Raw genomic sequence first — 22,397 nt, 5'->3', positions numbered from 1 at the left:
CATTTTGTTTGTCCAATGAAACTGCACTATTCCATCTTCGATCTATTACAATCTAGTTAATCCATCTCCGACTCCAACTCTGAGATAATCATCATTTGCTCTGACTCTAACTCTGATTCCGACTTGTCGGAGCGGAGTCGGATTTTGGATTTATTATTATTTTTTAAACTGTTTTTGGCTGTTTTTAACTTCATATTTGGCCAACTTTGTTAAAAATAATTTAGTGGGAGTTTTTAAATTTTTTTTTTTAAATTACAATCTAAAAGTAAATAATTCACTTTTGCTTCAATTTTACTAAAAACATGACAAAAAAATAAAACTAAATAAAAACAAGTAACACACTAACATGCTTCAAAAAATTAAAAAAAATAATAATTAGAACGGACTAATCACTACAATAAACATCCACTCCCATCATCATTCATCCATCATCCACGTGCACATCCAACTAATCACTACAATAAACATCCACACCCATAATCCATCAACCGCATTCAAAATCATCCCCACCAATCATCCACATCAATCATGATAATATTTTTTTACAACTACTACAACAAATATTTTCTAAGTGCCAACTAACTTAAATGTTCTCAATAACAAATATCAATACCCAACAAATAAACCAAAATACTTTAAATGTTCCATGTGCCACGCTGCCATTCTCACTTCCAAGTTGTGCCTACAAAAAAATATGAAAAGATTTTAGTTAGAAATATTTTTGGACCTACATAATATATCAGTATGAAAATCATGAACATATGCATAGGTAATAGGAGGGTTAAAGTATTTTCCGACTGCACGACTGCACGCCGACTGCATTTTTTGACTGCAAAAAGTATTTCTCAAGTTAATACACAGCTAGGCAGATTATAATTAATATACAAACAGTCCCAAAAAAAATCTCAAATAATAAATATTTAGCTCAAATAGAAACTGGACCTACATGCCAAATCCGACAAAGTCGTGAAATCTACTAAGATTAACAGCCCCGCTGAAATCATACTATTACATAGACCCAAATTAGAAACATATTAACATATTAACAGAAACATACATTGAAAAAACAAAGTCCCAAATGTAATTAAATCATACTAACATCCCCAAATTTTTTTTGACAAAAACACAATTACATAGCCCAAAAGAAGTTAAATTTAAATCATACCCAGAGCCCCAAAAACACAAATCATATCACAACTAGATTCACAAAATGCCTGATAAGAATCTACCCATTTTCAAGATTCCCAACCCACGTCAATGAGTAGTGGTTACAAATGCGACTGAGAGTGGATGATGGGTCTGAGACTATGTGAAGGGTCAGACAACGAGGAGGAGTCGAGGGATGGCATTCGCATGGCAGGGGAAGAGATCCAAACGTGATCGACGACAATGGGCTAGCAGTAGTGGGACTTAGGGTTTTCAAGTGAGAAAGGAAGGTGAAAGTGTGAAACTGGGGGAGTGAGGGTGAGGTCACGTAGGGGGTTGTAAGAAACCAAGGGATTTAGGCAAAATAGAGTTGATTTTCTTGTGAAAACAACACTGTTTTTCAGGGAGGAAAATAGAAACATAAGCCCTTGCAAAAAGGGCACCGCTTTTGAAGGAAAAAGGGCCTCGTTTTGCCTGAATCTTGGGCTGAGTCTCGCATTTTGGGCTAGCCTACTTCGATTTTTTCCCTTTTGAGCTTCTAAATCCAATTTTGGGCTTTTTTTTTTCCCTAAACACTATTTTGTAAAACCCTAAATTTAATTTTAATCTTAATCTTTGTTTTAAGCTTTTAACCCTAAGGTTTTATTTATTTATTTATGGTTTCTATAATTGTTAGTATTAGGGGGTATTTTCGTCAGGGCTTTAGAATGTCCCAAGCTCCTTACTTCGCCAGGCTCTATGAGCCCCGGGAATGCCGGCCCAAGCCCGGAAAGGCCCCCTTGTAGCCCGGGACAGGTCCTAGACCCATGTGGGTCGAGCGGGCTCTAGACCTATGTGGGTTAGGGATAATCATCAACATTAAGATGAGACGTTGCAGAAGGGCGCCGAAAACCATGATTGGGAAAAAAGGAAGAGATGACATCAGGCAATTCTGCCAGAGATCCACGCTGCATTAAATTCAGTATGGCAGTGGAGACTCCGGGGAGAGGCGTCCCTCTACCCCATAACACAAGACATGACCCTTCTAACTCAAAAGACCAAGTATAAAGGTCGACCAGAATTGCGACGTAAAAGAGAACGAATTTAAGTCTATTGTCAATTATACACAACTATTGTCTTCTCCTTTAAATATATATATATATATATATATATTTTAATATCTTCTCTATACTAACTTTGGCATCGAAGGTTCCCCGGGACACCACAGTGCCACCTCTCTCTCGGCTTAAGATCTGCCACAAGTGAAGACTCGTGCCGCTGAGTAACCTGGCCCAAGAGCGTATGAAATACGATGTTAACACTTGGTGCCGTCTGTGAGATTCGACTAATCTTACGGTTGAGCATGTCCTTCATATGCCTACGAGAACGCGTTCTCAGCTGGCACGAGAGCAGGACGAAAGCATGGCAAGCGGCACGGAAGCAAGGTTGGCCGCTATGGAGCAGCTCATCGGAAGGCTCAATAACTAAGTGAAAGACTTTCGGGAGGAAAACCAGGCCCTCAAGGATAACTTTCGCGACTCGGTAGACCAAGACAAGCCCAGTGTCAGCGAACACCATTCGAGAAAAGAGGAAGAGAGCAACAATGCCCAGGACAAGAGGAAATGCATGTAGCAGGACCTGCGTAACCTTTAGGGAAAGTATGAGGAGGTATCGAGGAAAATGGGCCATACGTCCTCAGTAGACCAACTACTGGTCAGCACGGGCCTACCGTACAATGCACAGGTGATGGTGGTCCCATTGCCACCAAAGTTCCGAGTCCAACCCATGGAAGCATATGATGGGACCTGAGACCCAGTGGAGCACTTTGAGACCTTCAAGACCCACATGACGCTGCAAAGGTTTCCCGGGGAGCTAGCATGCAGAGCCTTCCTGCTGATCTTGAAGGGACTTGCGAGAACATGGTTTGGCTCTTTGGCGCTTGGATCCATTGAGAACTTCAATGAGCTAGCCCACCTATTCCTCACTCACTTCATGGCCAGTTGTAGATGAAGACGCTCGACCGCTTACCTCCTCACCATCAAGCAGAGGGAATATGAGAGCCTAAAGACTTACCTGGCCAGGTTCAACAAGGAGTGGATGACCGCGAAAGACCAAGACAAGAAGATCACGCTGGCGGCATTACTCGTAGGGGTTTGGCCCTGATCGATATTCATGGCAGAGCTGGAAAAAAAAAGGCCCCTACCACTCTCTGAGAGTTCATAGATCAGGCTGACAACTTCATCAATGCAGAGGACACCCTCCACGCCCTGACTGAGCCCCGATAGAAGGAGGTGGAGGGGGCGCGCAAAAGGGAAAAGGCCCTGACCAAAGGCCCACCCGGGAGAAGATAGAATGCAAACAACGGGAGTCAAGAAATAAGGAGCCCGATGTGGGAGGTATACGGCATAGATTCGACCGTTCAACATTCACCATCACGGAGGAGAAGCAGCACACCTCGGGGGAACGTCGCTACTGCACCTACCATCGAACCACTTCCCACAACACCGGGGAGTGCTGATCACCTCCAACAGGCTACCATCCACCGCGGTATCCACCCTTCAAACGGGGGGAGCAGCCATGGAGGGGGTGCTCCAGGGAGAGGAGTCCCACCCGGAAGCACCAACAAACTAGGCAGGAAAACCTGAGAAGAAGAGACACACAGCGAGAACCGCCTCCACCCTCTCAACAAGTGTACCAGACGGTTCCCCCTGTAGGTGAGATTCGCACCATTGCAAGAGGTTTCGTCAGTGGAGGGGCAACTTTGTCCAGGAGAAAAGCTCACGCTAGAGAGGCTCGATACCGAGAAGTTTACTCAACCTCCTACCAACCCGCAAAGCACCCCAGAACCAAGCCTGCTCCTGTAATCTCCTTTGGGGAAGCTAATGAGGAAGGGGTATTCCTGTAATCTCCTATCTGCACGACGACACATTGGTGGTCACCATGCAGATCGCTAACTTCACAACCAGAAGAATCCTCATCGACAACGGCAGTTCGGTGGACATCTTGTTCTAGGACGCGTTCATCCTCATGGGGATAGACACGGCTTGACACCAACCAGCCCCAATGTCGCTCAAAGGCTTTTCAGGAGAAACGGTCCAGCCAGTGAAGACCATCACCTTGTCAGTTTTGGTGGGGCAACCCATCCTGCATCACCTCAGTTATGGTCGACTTTCTGGTAGTGAAGGCTCATTCCTCCTACAACACCATAATCGGAAGCCCAACACTTAACTAGCTACGAGCCATCACCTTCACCTACCACCTGAAAATCAAGTTCCCTACAGTCTAGGGAATCGGTGAGATCTTAGGAGAGCAAGCCTTGGCACGGGAATGCAATAGGCAAGAGTTGAATCCCACCAAGGGGGAAGCGACACACTACACGGGCATGCGCCAATCTTGAAGTCGTGATAGGCTCCCGTCAAGACGCATGCTATCCCGACTAGGAGGGAGGAGGCGGGGCCAATGCCAAGAAGAAAGGACAACCGGCGCCTTTCCCATTTTCTCATATTTTTATTATTTGTCTGCTTGCTTTGTAAATATGAACTTGTGGTAGATTAATTAAAATACTGGATCTCTTTCAGGAAGCTTGCAGAACCAGTCCCAAACTGTAAATGACTACGATTCTTAGTCAATGAATGAAGGCTCCCCTGAGGGAATGATGCACCTCGCCTGAAGAACCATCTTGAGCGGGAAAGCTCCCGTGAAGGAATAATCCCCTAAGGGAATGATGAACGTCCCCTGAGGCCATGCACCTCGTGTGGGAAAGCTCCCATGAGGGAATGCTTCCCTAAGGGAATGATGAACCTCCCCTAACGAACCACCTCGCGCGGGAAAGCTCCCCTAAGCGAATGAACGAAGGCTCTCCCAAGGATCCTACTCACATAGGAAAGCTCTTGGGCACGAGAAAAGCTCATTCGAAGGAATACTCTGCAGAGAAGATGACGATCATCCGTTGTGGGGAAAACTCCGACAAGGAATGCTCCCTTGAAGGAATGACGAACTTTCCTCGAGGAATCACCTCACGCGGAAAAGCTCCCCTGAGGGAATGACAAACCCCCAAGGAACCACCTCGCACGGAAAAGTTTCCCTGAGCGAATGAACGAACGCTCCCCCGAGGATACACGTCGCATGTCGAGCGGGAAAGCTTCCTTGAGGGAATGAATGAAGGCTCCCCCAAGGATACACCTCGAATAGGAAAACTCTCCCTAGAGAATGCTCCCCTTAAGGAATGAACGAAAGCTCCCCCGAGGGAATGACGGACCTCCACCGATGAACCACTTCGCGAGGGAAAGCTCCCCTGAGAGAATGAACGAAGGCTCTCTCGAGTATACACCTCGCACGGGAATGCTCTCTTGAGGGAATGATGAACCTTGCGTGAGAAAGCTTCCTTGAGGGAATGAACGAAGGCTTCCCCAAGGATCCTCCTCACAAGGGAAAGCTCCCGGGTGCTAAAAATCTCCCACAAGGGAATGCTCCCCTGAGGAAATGACAAACCTCCCCTGAAGAACGACCTCTCCCAAAAAAGCTCCTCTGAGGAATGAACAAAGGCTCCCTTGAGGATACACCTCGCACAGGAAAACTCCCCCTAGGGAATGCTTCCCTTAAGGAATGAATGAAGGCTCCCATGAAGAAATGACTGGCCTTCCCTAAGGAACCACCTCGCGCAAGAAAGCTCTCCTAAGGGAATGAATGAAGGCTCCTCGGAGAATACACCTCTCGCGGGCGAGGGAATGCTCCCCTGAGGGAATGATGAACCTCCCTTGAGGAACCACCTTGCACTGGAAAGCTCCCCTGAAGAAATAAGCGAAGGTTCTCCCGAGGATCCTCCTCGGACGGGAAAGCTCACTAGCGTTGGAAAACTCCTTCGAATGAATGTTCCTTAGAGAGGATGACGATCCTCTGCTATGGGGAAAACTCCCGAGTGCAGGAAAACTCCCACAAAGGAATTCTCCCCTGAGGGAATGATGAATCTTGCCTGAGGAACCACCTCACGGGAGAAAACTCCCTTGAGGGAATGAACGAAGGTTCCCCTGAGGATACACCTAGCGCGGAAAAGCTCCCACGATGGAATGCTCCCCTGAGGGAATGACGAACCTCCCCCGAGGAACCACCTCAATTAGGAAAGCTTCCCTGAGGGAATGAATGAAGGCTCCCCCGAGGATACTCCTCGTGTCGGAAAACTTCTATTAAGGAAAGCTCCCCTGAGAGGATGACCATCCTCTCTTAGGGGGAATGCTCTCGAGGGCGGGAAAACTCCCATAAGGGAATGAACGAAGGCTCCATAAGGGAACAACGGACCTTCCCCTAGAAAATCACCTCACGTGGGAAGGCTAATGTAAGGGAATGAACGAAGGCTTTCCCGGCACGGGAAAGTTCCTCGAGGGAGCGAACATGCCCCTACCTCGGAGGAGTGCGGGAAGTCCGGAGATCAGCTTAAACCTGTAGAGGCCTTGAAGTCCCACCACGCCGAATTGGCAAGATAGGTCAATATTGGTCAAGTTAAATCACATATATACACCTTCGCATTAACTTTTGCAGCAAACATGGTCGGGTTTGGCTTACGCACCGTTCGACCATCTACTGAAAAAAGGCCAAGTCAGCAAGACAACGCATTGAGGGAATTTCTATTGTGGCTTCAACTATGTGGCGTAATTCAAGAAAAATGGGGACCTTATGTGTAAGATCGCAAGCTAGTTTGACTACAAACAGTCTCAAGGATCGACAACGGCAAAAGGTCAGTTATGCCCAATAGGATATCAGCAGGATAATCATCAACTCACTACAATGTGAGCAAATGAACTGTGCATCACTACCTGTGAAAGGCGTGTGTAATGAAAAGCATCACAAGTAAAAGCATTAAAAGTGAAGAAAACTAAACAGAAAGAACAGTTTGAAAGTCCAAGTCGACTCCAGCGGTGTACGGCGCCATCGGCAAAAAGGAATAGGGCTCTCAGGGTTCAAACAACAATCCTAGAGAGGCACTGTAATGCCCGTCCTTGTGGTGGGACATTTTCAGTTCAATTTTGATAAAAATCGACGGGAATTACGATTCCTTTAAAATTTCTTTTTCTTTTATGCCAGGATACAAAAGACTCCATGTTATAATTAAAATTCATTTTCTTAATTAAAATATTTCAGCAGAAAATATTAAATTTCATAATTAAAGTTTTTCATATAAAACATCTTGCTTAGGCCTTCGTGCTCTTTCCCTTGGGTTGTGCCCGTCCTGACTTGTCATGCTCATCTTATCCCTGGGAAAGTACATATAAAAACTAAAATGAGTCGATAACTCGTAAGCATTACTTCATACCGTTAAAATATAATAACATAGACTTTCAGTCATGCATTCATCATTCCATATATACATATCGTACTTAGCATGCATACACTTTTTAGTTCATTTTAAAACGTTACGAGGTGAAATTTTTCTTTAAAAACATCCTTTTTTCTTTAAAACAGTTCCCCACATGTTGCTGTCTTTATTATTTAAAGAGTCTTTTCATGCATTCGTTCTTTTACATACATTCATACATACATACATTCATGCATTCATCTTTTCTTACTTACGTACATTCATGCATTCCGTTCATCCATACATACATGCATTCATTCTTAACATGTATACGTTCATTCTTATCACTTTCATTGGTCATAGCACATTGTTACGCCCCGTGTGCTAGGGTTAGCGGTCTTTTAGACCTGATTCTGCCTGTGGCCACGAGTTGGGAATTCATTCAGTCAGGGTGCAGCACTGGGTGCACTACCAGTACTACATACCTGGCATTGCAATTTGCCTAGTCCAGTCCATTCATTTGGTACCATTTCCATTTCAGTCCATGTGGTTGTTATGTATTTTCATACATCATCTATTCATTTCAGTCCGTTCATTCCTTTACAGTCATTTCCTTTCCTTTGCAGTTCTTACGGTTCTTTAGTTCATTTCTTTCATACAAAGTCATTTTAAAATAATTTTCTCTTTTCATAAAAGTCATTTTAGAAACAAATCATCTTTAATGACATCATTTAAAGCATCATCTTTCATAGGGACACTTTAAAACATAGGGCCGAGGCCTCACTTTCAAATGGACATTTTAAAACACTTTCTTCCCGTCGTTTAAGGCATAGTTTTCTTTCTTTTTGTAAAAGTTGTTTTAAAATAAGTTTCTTTAAGAGAAAATGGTTTTCTTTCTTTTTCATAAAAGTTGTTTTAGAAATAATTATTTTTATCAGAGAAAGTCATTTTAAAAAATAGTTTTCTTTCTTTTCCTAATGGTTGTTTTAGAAATAGTCAATTGCAGTTTCAGTCCTTACCGTTCTTACAGTTCTTACTTGTCTTTTAAATCTTCTTTTTGTTTCTTTTCATCAACATACATACAATACGTACTACTTATAACATCCATTCACATGCATAAATATACATACATTGGGTGCATGAAAACGGGCTGGCAAGGAGGGTCGCTACATACTTATACTTGAAAACTTATGTTTCGTCCTTTTTCTTTCGTAAAAAGTGTTTTCGTGGAGAAAAGTTTCATTTTCCTTTTAAACAAAAGCTTTCATCTCTTTCTTCGTTTGTATTAAGAAAACTTTAGAAGAGTATGAACATAATACTTACCTGGACTTCATGCCATACTCAATCCATGTAGTCCATTTGTGTGCGTGTCAGATGACAACCTATATGCATACACATAACCTTACATCATCATCTATCTAATGCCTAAGTAACTATTCTCAAAATAGAATTATGCCTCACTTGGAACACTCTCTATCCATCCCTGAGCTCTTACGTGCCATTTACTATATTAAAACTTTCGAGGTCTTATTCCTTAAAGCGAATTCCCGTGATTCACCTTGGGGTTAAGACACTAAGACCTTCATCTCGTTCTTCTATTTCCACAATCCGACACATGATTCCAACCAACAAAGTCATGCGTCCCAACGTTAAACTATATACTCGTCACTACCTTCATGTATCATAGCCCATACTAAATCTTCATTCCCATCCAGACAGGTTACAGGAATTCAAGCCAACTCTAGGGCTAAAACACCATGTAACCATGATCAGGACAGATTACCTATTACATATGGTAAACCTGTCCGGCACACGTGTCTAGCCAGAAACACTTGTATCTCATCCCTTTTTATCACCTAAGACTAACTTATAATCCCAATGAACGCCCACTTGTATAAACAAGCTCCATACTCCAATACCAACTTGCTCAGACCCGGTCGATAGGACTCTTCCTACTTCCCAGCTCTATACAAGTTCATCCCAACACTTGATAGGAGAGGACTGCATCCAAAATGCACCTCTGTTATGTCATGTAGCTCGAGACAATTTCTGAGTCACGTCATGATGCCCATCATACTTTTGCTGCACTCTCTGATACATTTTCACCGCTTCCATGTACTCTTAGCCATAGTCAACCACAATGCAACACCCGTCATCCTGAACTACAGGCCATATTGCCACGCATACCCCCTTCGTTACAACACTTATTATCACGACACACACCACACGGTGCATTGCCATACAACATGGAGCACATGTCACATGTACTCTCTTCATTCTATGCCACACGTTACTACAACGCATGTCACACGGTGTGTCGCTACACTACACAAAGTACGCTCCAAGCGTACTCCCTTCACACTTCACGCTGTATTACAACTATGGCATCCATCTCATGTCCATACTCACAGCATTGCCCACAACACTACACAGTCAAGCCCAACACTTCACAACTACACTTCGCTTCACAACTACGTAGCGAACTTTACAAATACTAACTACACAGTCTACAGTCTAACCAATCAACTACTATAAACATAAATAACTAAAGATAAAGGATTATACCATCGTCACAATCAAAGTATTGGAGGAGTCGTTCGTGGCGGCAATACTGCGTACCGTGGTTGTCCACCACATAAAGTGGCGGTTTGGGTTTAAGAATAGTTAGGCGTGGTCTTGGAAAGGCTTAAGGTGGCCTCGTGGTGGTCAAAGGTGGCAGAGCACGGTGGCATCACGCCGTGAACAGTGCATCCAAAAATGAGGGAAGTTGCTTGAGGTAGAGGAAGGCCATAGAACTTCATAAGAAGTTAGAGAGAGGTAGAGGAAGATGAAGATGTAGTGGAGTTGTGGTGGCGAGGTGGTGGCCAAGCGGTGGCTCACGGCGCCGGATCGGCCACTAAAAGTGTAACTCGTGCCTTGGAGAGTGAGAGCTGTGTATAACTCCGTTGGGCATAAAATTTGTTGGGGAAGTTCGTGGTGATGGTGGCGGTGGTGAAATACCATGGGTAGCCGTGTATGGTGGTGCAACCGAACCTAAGGTTGTGGAGACCCATCGGAGAAAGAGAGAGAGGTAGAGGAAAAGGAGGACATGAGGAGGAAGCTCATGATTTGGTGAAGCCGTTGGTGGTGCTTGGTGGCTGTTTCAGCCGTGTATGGTGGCTCTAGGTGGAGGAAATGGGAGGAAAACCTATTTTGAGGGTGGTGCCATGGAGGGACGAGGAGGGCACGTGGGGGCTTGCCGGTGGGAGGGAATGATGGCTGAAGGGTGGTGGTCATTTGGTGATTGGAGGTGAGACTGTAGCTACCGTGTAAGGCGGCGTGGAGGAGGAAGATGTAGTTTTACCCATTTCGGCTAATGAAGCCGTGGAAGGAGAGAGGAGGAGCGTGTGAGCTGGCCTACGGAAGGAAGTGTTGGCCGGCATGTGGGGAGTGATCAGTGACCGGCGATGAGGCCAACGGTGGCCAGTGGTCTCTGGGCCATGGAGATGAAGTTCACATATAGTGATGAAGAGGGAGCACGGGTTGGACGTGTATGAGAGAGAGAGGAAAGAGAAAAGAGAAAAGGAAAAAGAGAAAAAGTGGTGAGGAAAAAAGAGGGGCCTGGGTATTTAACCTAAAGTTTTCATTTCGGGATCCTCAAAACGATCTAACAATGAGTTTAAACACTGATTTAAAAATGCGTAAGTGTTTTATTTAAATAAAACACTTAGAAGAATTAAGATAGAATATTATTTTATAAACTAAAGTTTATAAAATAATATTTTTTCATCATTATTTGAAATGATAAAGTATCGTTAATTACTCAAAGAGAATAAAATTATTTAAATTAATTTAGAATTTTCAACGTAAAGTTAAACCTCTTAATATTTTAAAATAACTAAAATATTTAATTTAAGTAATTATCCATAATTATAATATTTTTAGAGCTCATTCAAATATTATAATTGTGTTATTTTAAAAACAAGCTTATCTAATAAGATTGGAAATACCTCCTATAGATATTTTCATAATATTTAAAATATCTGTAAATTTTAAAATATTTATTTTACTTTGAAATCCGTTGGATAACTTTCGGAACACGCCATCAAGGTACAACATGCAGGATAAGGCTGAGCACATAGACCAAAGCTCAGCACGTTGATTGAGACTCATACTTAAAGAAAAAGAAGAAGAAAGAAGGAGCGGATATCACAGGCACCAACCCAGAAATGCAGAGGCGAGGTTGGGAACTAGGACAGAAATTGGCTCGAAAGGGGGCTGCGGTCAACTTGAGCTCTATGGACTCCCCGAAGAGCTCAAGTTGAAGAAGAAACCATCCGCGGTCCCTCCCACGGGACCCCTCTCATACTCCTACTCCTCCCTGGGTCGGAGAGGAAGTGCTCGGGCCTAAGCAAGCCCAGGATGCTAGAAATCTCCTTTGATAGCCCGACCAAGGAAGGAAGCCTCGGAGGGCAACCTGGGACGTAAGGAAGAACCGTGAACTATACAAGGAGTTCTGAGGCAGAGAAATCCATTGAACAGTTGTCCCACAAAGTTGGGGACATGCCATCTTTTCAAAACATCCCCTAGTAATGAACAACAGCATAAGTTTTGGAAAGGCATCTGCGGGAGCCTCAAGGAGGCCGCCACGATGTCTCCATAAGATGTCACCGCAGGACTCAGCTTCACAAGGCCAACCCTGAGCCAAGGTACACATCGAAGTTAAGAGCAACCAATATGAGTGCCTTAGAGGAGGGTCAAAACCAGGAAGCTTCAGGCCCTCCCACTGATCAGAAGAGCCTGTCTCGGCAGAGCTCCGCTCACGTTGGGTGCTAACCGAGACATCTTCAAAGTCTTCTCCCCTTGTGCTAGCCATAGAAGTGCTCGTAGGGGAGAAGTCCTCGCGGTCGTCATCTTCTGTTAGAAACGCATTCGGGATTGTCTCCCACCCTAGCTCGCCAGTATGATTAAGGGCGGCAGTGTCAGGCTCGAGAATCTTGAAGTCCAAATCCCGCATATGCACCTCCAGTGCCTCTGAACTACATTGAGGGTTGAGGATGACGTAGTCACGCATCCTGTCTAAGGCCTTTAGGTACCTGTGAGACCACGCCTTGTCGCGGACAGAAAGAGCCTTCCCCAGCTGCTTACTTGATTGCGTAGCCATCTCTTGCACCTGCAATAGGTCGCTATGCAGATCCTAGATAACCACGTCCTGACAGGCAATCCTCTCACTGGTGGAAGCCAGGTCAGCTAGTGCCTCTTCCTCGCGGACTCTGGCCGCAGCCAACAAAGCCCTGTGATCCTCCACAATGGCCGATGGGTCGGAATGCTTCCTCTCTAGCATCTTGATCCAACATAAGTGGAGCTCTCGCAGGCCCCTCAACTCCTCATTCTCTATTCGGAGAAGGTCCTGCGATTCCTGGAGCTTACTCATAGACTCTTGGGCCTTCAAAGCCCAATCCCGGGCCACAACCAAATCTTCCTCCAAGCATCCCCGCTCTTCCCTCCCCTGCTCCATTATGGACTGAAGATGTTGTATCTCGTTTTTAGCAACGCGCTAGACTAGCTCTCTGATTCCCTGCACAGACTATGAGGTTAGACAACAGACTCAAGATCAAGAAAGTTGAAAGGGAATGCAGAATATAAGAAGTACCTCAGAGAGAAGTTTTTGCAGCTGCTCCACTTCACGGCCCATGGCGGGATCCTCCTACAGGGACTCGTTCAAAGGATCGGCAGGAACTACTACATTTGCAGTCCCTGGAGAATGCATTTCCCTTCTTGGGGACCTGATTGGCACCCCTCTGCAAGGCTCGATCAGAGCATCCTCGCTCACCTACAAAATAGAATGAGCCATCACAAAAGGGCCACTCTCGTCCCCGTGCTGGCGACCGTCACCCCCATAAGGACCTGTGGCCACAGTCACCGATTTGCCATGGCTCGGCGGGGTGCGAACTAAAGGCACATCCAGCACATTCCTTCCAAGGCTTGGTGGGGTGGAAGAGTCTCGCGCGTATACCAATCTTCCTTCTCTAGACCCACTAGCAACTCTACCAGCCACTAGTCAGGCTTGAGCGACAGCAGTCAGGCTCTCACCCACTGCACAAACGCGTCCAGGATCAGAGACACATTCATCGTCGGGATCTACCATAAGGGGATCCGAAGCCTCATTGAGATCAAAGGCATCAATCAAGGATAGAGCAGTGGATGATGAAGAGGGAGACATCTCAACATTCAGCTCCGGAGGGGTTTCCACCTTTCGAGTTTGCGGAGGTGCCCTATCCAGAAGAGCACTCCAGAAGTACATATTGACCACTTCCACCCTTCGCGAAGTACCAAATGCATCCGCCGAGATACATAGGAAACGGGATCCTCCATAAGGACAATAAGAGGAAGAGACTTAGAAGTTGCACTTGGACCTGGCAGCTCCCTAGCCCGCCATTGCTGGGAGGGCATTGCAAAAGAAGGAGGGCCAACCAGCTTTGCTAAGACAGGATGAGCCGCACTAATCGTCGAGGAAGCCAAGGCCTTCGGAGACATTTGGACCTCCCCTTTTGGCTTTGGACAAATCCTCTTTCCCTTGTCTTCGGGAGAGGAATCAGCAGCCCGTTTCCTTCAAGAGTGCAACAAAGGATCAACCACCACATCCCGAATAGAGAGAATGACATAACCCAATAGGGAAAGGAAAGCGGCCAGACTGTCTTCCCCAAGGAGACCTCGGAGTGAACTAGGAGCGGGTGCCAAACTGCCCAATCCCGCATGATTACGATGCGACACAACTCAATCGACGTGGCCAAAGGGCTCACAACCTTGTCACCCTACACAACTCTCTAGACCACCTTGATTGGGAACTCAGCCAGGGAAACCTGCCTCACTGGGAATTCCCATCCTCGGCCATCCACAAAATAGAATCTACCAGACTAGTTTGAGACTTCACGATATCTCGACTCCAACACAACCAAAGCAAGCGCCATTCCCCTAAAGTTGCAGATTTCTCATGTTCCTCTTTGTACATGGTGAGTCAGAAGGAACTCACGGTAAGTAATATCAACATTTTCTGGGTCAAGCTTCTATAGAGCCCGTCGCCATAGCACACAACAGCACATCATAATCAGCCAAGCATTCGGATGAAGCTGAGCAGGCACCAGCCCCAAGCAGTACAAGACTTCATGGATAGGACAGGGAAAGGGCAATCTTAGTCTGAAGGAAAACATGCTAGGAAAAAGGGCCACCCACGTCTCCAAGCCATCTGCATTCACGACCCCTTGATGTGGCCCAAGAACTTTCAGAGTAACTGAATTCGGAATGTGGTAGGTCAGCACCAGGGATTGAAGAAAGGTCAAGGTGGCCCCAGAGTGCCAATGGCGACCCAATAACCCCAACTCTGATGAGTCAGCATCATAGTGGTGCACGGAGCTAGTCAGATTGGTGGATTTCTAGGAAGCCATTGGGGCTAGGAAAGCTAAGTTAAGCAGTGAAGGGTTGAAGTTGCAAAAAAAGGGGGGCAGTAGGCATAGCAAAAATATAAAAGGCAGAAGAGAGATAGCAACGTGGATGGAAGAGGATCAAATTTAAAGGCACGGTCTCACAGTCGTGGAAAAGGAGTAGCATCTAACAGCCTAACTTGTAGGGTATGTGAAGAGACAGGAACCATGTCAACACCCCGATAATAGTATATGAGGAATCAGCATTGGACACGTGGAATGGCCACTAACCAGCTCATGCCACCATGTGGTGAAGACTGTGATAAGCAAGAAGATATGAAAATTTTTATCAGGTCAACCTGATAAGAATTGGCAGGGTAACTATTAGGGGCTATTTTTATCATGGCCTAAAGTCCATAATACTACCCCAAGCCCCTTACTTCACCAGGCCCCATAAGCCCCGAAAATTTCAACCCGAGCCCAGAAAACCCCCCTTGGTAGCCTGGGGCGGGTCCTAGACCCATACGAGTTAGGTGGGCTCCAGACCCGTGCGGGTCGAGGGTAATCATCAATATTGAGATGAGATGTTGCAAAAGGGCGCGGGAAACTATGATCGAAGAAAAGGAAAGAGACGGCAATGGGCAATTCTACCAGATACCCACACCGCATTAAATGACTGACACCAAGAAAATCACGTCACATTAAATTCAATATGGCAGTGGAGACTTTGGGGAGAGGCGTCTCCCTACCCCATAACACAAGGCATGGCCCTCCTAACCCAAAAAACCAAGTATAAAGGTCAACCAGAACTATAAAGTAAAAGAGAATGAATTCAATTCTATTGTCAATTATACACAATTGTTGTCTTCTCCTTTAAACCATTTTTTTTTATCTCTTCTCTATACTAACTTTGACATCGAAAGTTCCCCAGACTACCGCAAGGCCACCTCTCTCCTGCCTCAGGATCCACCACGAGTAAAGACCAGCGCCACTGAGCAACCCGACCCGAGGGCGTACGAAACACGACATTAATAGTTAATATTGATTATTATTAGATATTAATTATATGTTATCATATCATACTTTTAACATTTTATCATACTATAGCGTCTAACTATATGTTATCAACTTATCATTCTATTGTTTCATAAAAAAAAAAAAAAAAAGAGCCTTATATGTGAGTTTTAACTTCCACAAGCTTTTGTCCCCAACATTTGTGTAGATGACCTTGCCTGTTTAATGCCTATGCACTTCCAATAAATTCAATAAAAATTCCAAACAGCAAGTCCAATAAATTTCACAGCTGTTTATATATACAGCAACACAAAAAAATCCACACATACTCTATGTGTGGTCTAATTTCATTCCTTTTCACAACTTAGACAATTCTATTCCATACAAATTCAATGTTCCCAAAATATATGCCATACAAATTCTACATCCAAGTCCAATAAATTCAATCTACCATATATATTCCACACATACTCTATGTGACTTCTAATTTCATATAAATTCACAACTTGGACAATTCAACTCATAAATTCAATGTTTGTAAAATATATACCATACAAATTCAACTTCCAACCAAAAGAACCTCCATACAAATTCTACTAAATCCCATGTATCAAAATCAACTTAGTAGAAAATCTACAAAGTTGATTTTAATACAACTTGGCAGCTCCGTAGCAGCTCCACAGCAGCTCCATAGCAGCAAAATTCAGCTCCACAGCAGCTCCACGGCAGCAAAATTCAGCTCCACAGCAACAACCACCAGCTCCATAGCAGCTCTCAACAGTTTCCAAAGCAAATTGATAGCAACCAGTAGTACAAAAAGATGTTCGAATTTGGTGTAACCAGTATTACAAAAAAATGTTCGAATTTGGTGCAACCAGCAGTACAAATAGACCCAAAATAATGTCATTGCAAATATTTACAATTTCAAAATACCCAAAATAAGTAACCATAGTCAAAACTATGTACGAGATATGGCCCTATTCCTTTGTTCCTCAATGATCTCCATTTGAAGATTATGGAAATACTCTTGCTGCACACCATTCAGCGTATCAATATCTTTGGACATAATTTCAATATCAACCTTTCTCTTTTTAAGAGTTACTAAGTTAGATCTATCTTCTTCAGCCTTAATTTCCAAATCAAGTTTTCTCTTCTTAAGAAGTAGTAACTCAGATCTTTCATTCTCATACTTCAATTGTGATTCTCTTCTCTCCATCATACAAGTCCTCCTATCTTCTGTCATTTGGCTTAAGGCCTCCTTAATTACTAGATTTTGTCTTTCGTTACATTTTCTTTCTTTCTCTCTTACTTTTTCAGCTTTCTTTCCAGGAGGCCTCTCACAATCGACGGGCACATTTTCCATGTCTTCTCCTAAAGGTATTGAGTTTAGAGTAATACCTGAACTTGACCCATTTTTCTTTTTTATGAGGTCCATGTGTGCTTGCCATTTTGATTGGTGCCTCAATAGATTCCAACAATGATCCATGGTAAAGTTATGTTTGAGGTTCTCTCGGTACAAGATTTTTGCCTTATCAATCTACAAAATAGTTTCCACAATTAATACTAATGTCATTGCAAATACTTAATAATTACAACCACAAAACAGCAGTAAAAAGCATTATACCTTGTCCTGCTCAGTTGCATCGCTTGGATGCATTCCTTCAACTTGGGCTAAGCTACCACAAAATTTATTGACGCATTTTTGAATGATTGACCACCGATTGTTCAAAGAAGCTATAGATCGTTCTTGACAATTAGGTTTTTTATATGTGGAGTAGTACTCATAAATTCTACTCCACATTTGTGTAGATGATTGGTCAGTTCCCCGTATGGGATCCATACTAATGTTAAGCCAAGCTGAAACGAGGATGGTATCTTCCTCTGCAGTAAATGACACACCCCGCTGGGATTTTTGTTTCCTTTTTTCCCGTTGGGGTTGTGTCGCTTGGACATCAACACTTGCACTGCCCATAGGGGGGTTGTTTATATCAATTTCATCACTTTCCAATAGTGTGGTGAAGAATGGGTCATCATCAATTAAACAGTTCATCTTTCAACAAAATATTGAAGGATAAAGTGTTACTAAAACAGCACATGGGAAAAAGAATGTATGCAATGCATATGGGAGATTATAAGGTAAAATATATGGCTACTGCATGCTGAATGCAAGTGATGTGCATCTAGTCTAAAGGCATGCATTTCCATGTTGTGCATCTTTGCTCAAATGACATACAAAAACATGGCATAGCAATTCAATACTTAACATATTAAATGTCCATAAAACAAGGCAGTACAGAAACAAAACAAAAAAGCCCCAAAAACAAATAAGCCCGAAAAAACAAAACAAAACAACATTGAATGTCAGCACACCATAAGAATATGTTTAGTTTGGCAAGTGTGTTGGCTTTGTTGATTCCCTTCTCCAGTTGGCACAAGCCTTTGAAAGAGGCAGTTGATTTTAATAACTCAGCTCAACTATCCTATCATCTTGTTTCAAAGGGTAACTTTTCGGGCCAACTGGTTTTTATACAAATTCAACATCACTGGCGTAATTAAGATGATTAGCTCCGAATACTAATGTTAAGCAATCTCTTTCTAGAGTACTAAAGAATGCAAATAAGCCCCAAAAAAATTTACAAAGCTGAAATGCCATTGCTGTCCCACTGAAATGCCATGTACAAGATCAGGGGAATCAAATGCATGTACAAATCAGGGGAAATCAAAACAAACCTCAGAACCAACTCAACCGAAATGCCATGTACAAGATGACAGGAATCAAATGCATGTACAAATCAGGAGAAATCAAAACAAACATCAGAACCAACTCAACCGAAATGCCATGTACAAGGTTCGGGGAATCAAATTAAAATACAAATCAGGGAAAATCACCACAAACCTCAGAACAAACTCAACCGAAATGCCATGTACAAGGTTCGGGGAATCAAATTAAAATACAAATCAGGAGAAATCACCACAAACCTCAGAACCAACTCAGTTTGTTCTATCTATCTCTATTCTCAATTCAATATTCAGAGCAATCACATTAAAAAAAAAAATCCTAAAAATTTCTAATCAGGCCAAATAACACAGAAAAATATTCTCCAACCAAAATCCACAAATGGGTTCGGGGAAATCACCTTTTGGACGAGAGAAGAGGCCGCCGTTGATGAAGAAAGCATAGAAAATTTTGGACGTCCAAGAGAGAAAACAGAGCAACGAGAGAGATGGGTGAAATGGGTGTCGAAGAGAAGAAGAGAGAGCTGTTCGGTAGAGAGAGAATAAGAGAATAAGATAGATCCGTTCAGGGATGGAGGCCGTTCGGCGATGGAGAGAAGAGAGAAAAGAGAGAAGTACATGCGTTCGGGGATGGAGGTGTTCGGGGATAGAGAAAGAAGAGAAGAGAAAAGAGAGAGAGAAGAGAAAAAAGAAAAGAAAGAAAAAGAGAGAAAAAGAGAGCTGGTCGGGAGTTTGGAGAGAGAAAGAAGAATAAAAATAATATTTGAATATGAAAAGTGGTTATTCATCTTTAAATAAATATTGTAACAATTTATTCAAAATTATAGATATGCATATATCAATGTAAGATATTTTAAAAATATAATCTTTAAATTTAAAGATGAAGATAAAGATAAATAATCCGTTGCTCATGCTCTAACATCACACCTGCGTCTGCGTCGATCATCCAGTTGATCAGTTATGGGTGTAATGCTGCGGCTGGTGTTCATCATCCTGCAGGTGAAGTGGCCCCAGCCATAGTAATTGCTTTTGACGTCTTTTTTCGAACTACGTGATTAAGAATTTAAGCGCAAGGGGTCCCTCCCCAACCACTGATGGGGTCCCCATTTAATAACTTTTGAATCTTGTAGTTCGGTGAAGCAGTTAAGCAGCACACAAAAGGCTCTTCCATCCACAGATTCAGGCCACTGATTAATTGTTGATGACACGATGTTAATGTAGTTGGAAAACATCTTTCTCGAAATTTAATGTACATAAAAAATGATAAACAAATATATAAACTTAATATGACACAAAAATATTTAAATTTTATATAAAATTTGATAAATTGATTTACATGTCAAAATAAAAAATGACTTAAAAGATCACATTATAGTTTCTATAAACTAAAAAGAAATTTTAAATATTTTATTATAAAAATAATTATAAATGAATATTATTAAGATTATTATTAGATCAAATTTGAAATAAATATTAAATTGTATTTTTAGAATTTTATTTCTAGATTAATGTTACAAATTATCGAAATATGATTTATATATAATTATATTTTAATATTTTTATAAAATTAAGATTAATATTTATCTATTTTTATTTTACATAAACGTTTTAAACGTTAGAAAAGTTGACTGCCTCTATTAAAAAAAATTTGTTCCACCTCTAAATGTTGCATACAAGTCTCTTTCTCTCTCCGGGCGTGCAAATTCGGGTCAAACTCCTCAAGTATAAGGGACCCACCGGAAAAATACAAATTGAGTAATGTTACATACAGTCATTTTTGTACACTTCTTGCGCACTCCACTGATATGATTGGCTGGATTAATTTTTTTTTAATACACAACCAATCATATCACTGAAGTGTACAAAAGAGTCCGTAAAAATGACTGCACATAGAATTTTCCATACAAAATTTCTTCCAATAGATCTTATATTTTTTTACAAAAATTCTAAGTGCAGTCATTTTTGTGTACTCTTTTGTGCACTCCAGTAATATAATTGGTTGGATATTAAAAAAAAATTAATCCAGCCAATCATATTAGTAGAGTGCATAGAAAATATGCAAAAGTGACTATATGTAGCATTACTCTATATTTTATTTTATTTAGAAAAATGCTGGGATCCGGTTGGGGATCTCGTTGGAGCTTCCTACTCATTTTTTTTTTTAATTTTTTTCTTCGTAATTAAAAAAATATTATTTAATAATATTATAAATTTTTTAAAAAAATATTTAAAAGTGTAAAAAAAATAATGTAAAAAAAAATAAAAAATTAATAAAAAAAAAAGCCTAGCGAACCCCCAATTTATTAGAAATTTAGAGGAGTTGCCTCAAGCTTGCACAGCCCTTTGCAAACCATTTTACCTCTAATGACATCACTGACATGCGTGAAAATATGTCGCAAGAGAAAAGCTAATCTCACCGACAATGGTCCTGGATATGGGTCTCGAATATGGATTTCGATTTTTTGTTTTATTTAGTAATTAAGAAAATAGTTTTTAACTGATATTATGATTTTTTTTATAAAAAATTAAGAATATAAAAATAATGATTGAAATAAATAAATAAAAAAAAGTAAAAAAAAAAAATTGTCTTCTCAAGATGAGTCTCGTGCTACATCATTAGTGGATGTAGTATGGCTCTAAGTCATAATTACTTGACATTACTCTCCAAGATGGTTGATTAAGCGACTCCACAATATCTCTTTTAAGGGAGGCTGAAATCTTAAATTTTTAATGATTCCGAGAGATTATAAAATTATTATCATAACAAATTTTACTTTTAAACAATAAGTTTTTATATCGAATTACGTAAATTTTTATCTCTATTTGTTTTTATTTGATTATTTATTATTTATTTTATAAATAAATAAAAAAATATTATATTGACACTCAAATCACCATCATAGATTAGAGATAATGCCTTCATTCCTTCTGGCCTGTTATGTGAAATTAGGCATTAACATTTTACAATAAGTAATATGTTACGCATGTCCGAAACTTCTAAATAGTATAATTCATTTTCAAATTAGAACGATACAACATTAACTAATTAATAAAGAAGTTAAAGTTATTATTTTTAATGCATATATTTTTAAAAGTAATTCTAGGTATAGTTATATTTATATATTTTTTATATATATTCTACTCACGTGATTGCTATATTAATCTTTCTAATATATAATTAATTATATTAATAAAAAATATAAAAATAATTATATATAAAAATTTTATATTATTTATTAAATGATGATGGATACCTGTTGAATTAATTTAGTCCAACAGAGTCGCTAATGAATGGAAAAAAGAAAAGTACAAAAACTACGTGTATCATTCTTAATTATGCACATGACACGTGAAGAAGCTGAATTGTCTGATTGAATCTTTAGATGGTGACCACTGACAGCTGGAGTATCCTCTATTAATTAATTAATAGAAAGATGCCACGTGTGTATTCAATAAGAAAATAAGTTCAAACGTTGTCAACGAGGACCATGTTATTTTTGTATTGTCATTAAAATTTAAAATAAAGATATTGTTATGAACTCAGATAGAGTTTTAAGAGATTGAGAGAGAGCGAGAGAGAAGAAATTCTCTTATTGATCTGTATCAAATTTATGAATTCTTTAAAGGATTCAACGATATATATAGGAGTACAAAGGGGACTATTCTTTTGATGGCTAGCTCACTATGCTAGTACTATGCACTATACATTTGACGACTAGCACTATGTGATGGCTTGCAAAATTTCATATTGCAGATTTTACAAGTTCGCTCGAGCGGAGGCTTTTGGCCGCTCGAGCGAATTCAAGCAGATTCAAACGCTCGACTGCCGCTCG

At 41.5% G+C, this 22,397-nt stretch overlaps 1 protein-coding gene and 1 long non-coding RNA gene across 3 annotated transcripts; both read right to left on the bottom strand.

Annotated features, from left to right (window-relative positions):
• Positions 1-347: 347 nt before the first annotated feature.
• Positions 348-1,631, bottom strand: LOC122316087. The gene is made up of 2 exons (XR_006244251.1): positions 947-1,631; positions 348-829 (listed from the first exon to the last, which is right to left on the bottom strand). It is a non-coding gene; the product is annotated as an uncharacterized LOC122316087 (long non-coding RNA).
• A 14,478-nt stretch (positions 1,632-16,109) lies between these two features.
• On the bottom strand, positions 16,110-19,325 carry LOC122316086 (glutathione S-transferase T3-like). Of its 2 annotated transcripts, XM_043132620.1 has the most exons (3): positions 17,453-19,325; positions 17,227-17,365; positions 16,110-16,858 (listed from the first exon to the last, which is right to left on the bottom strand). In XM_043132620.1, exons 1-3 carry the CDS (start codon positions 17,876-17,878, stop codon positions 16,842-16,844), a joined length of 582 nt encoding a protein of 193 aa, XP_042988554.1. In that variant the 5' UTR covers positions 17,879-19,325; the 3' UTR covers positions 16,110-16,841. The 2 variants fall into 2 exon arrangements, with proteins under 2 accessions (XP_042988554.1, XP_042988553.1); XM_043132619.1 differs by having other exon boundaries at positions 16,110-17,365.
• Between the last annotated feature and the right edge of the window lie 3,072 nt (positions 19,326-22,397).

The sequence above is a fragment of the Carya illinoinensis genome, chromosome 7 (assembly GCF_018687715.1).
Source record: "Carya illinoinensis cultivar Pawnee chromosome 7, C.illinoinensisPawnee_v1, whole genome shotgun sequence".
Lineage (NCBI taxonomy): Eukaryota > Viridiplantae > Streptophyta > Magnoliopsida > Fagales > Juglandaceae > Carya > Carya illinoinensis.
This window is presented reverse-complemented; position numbering and strand designations above follow the sequence as displayed.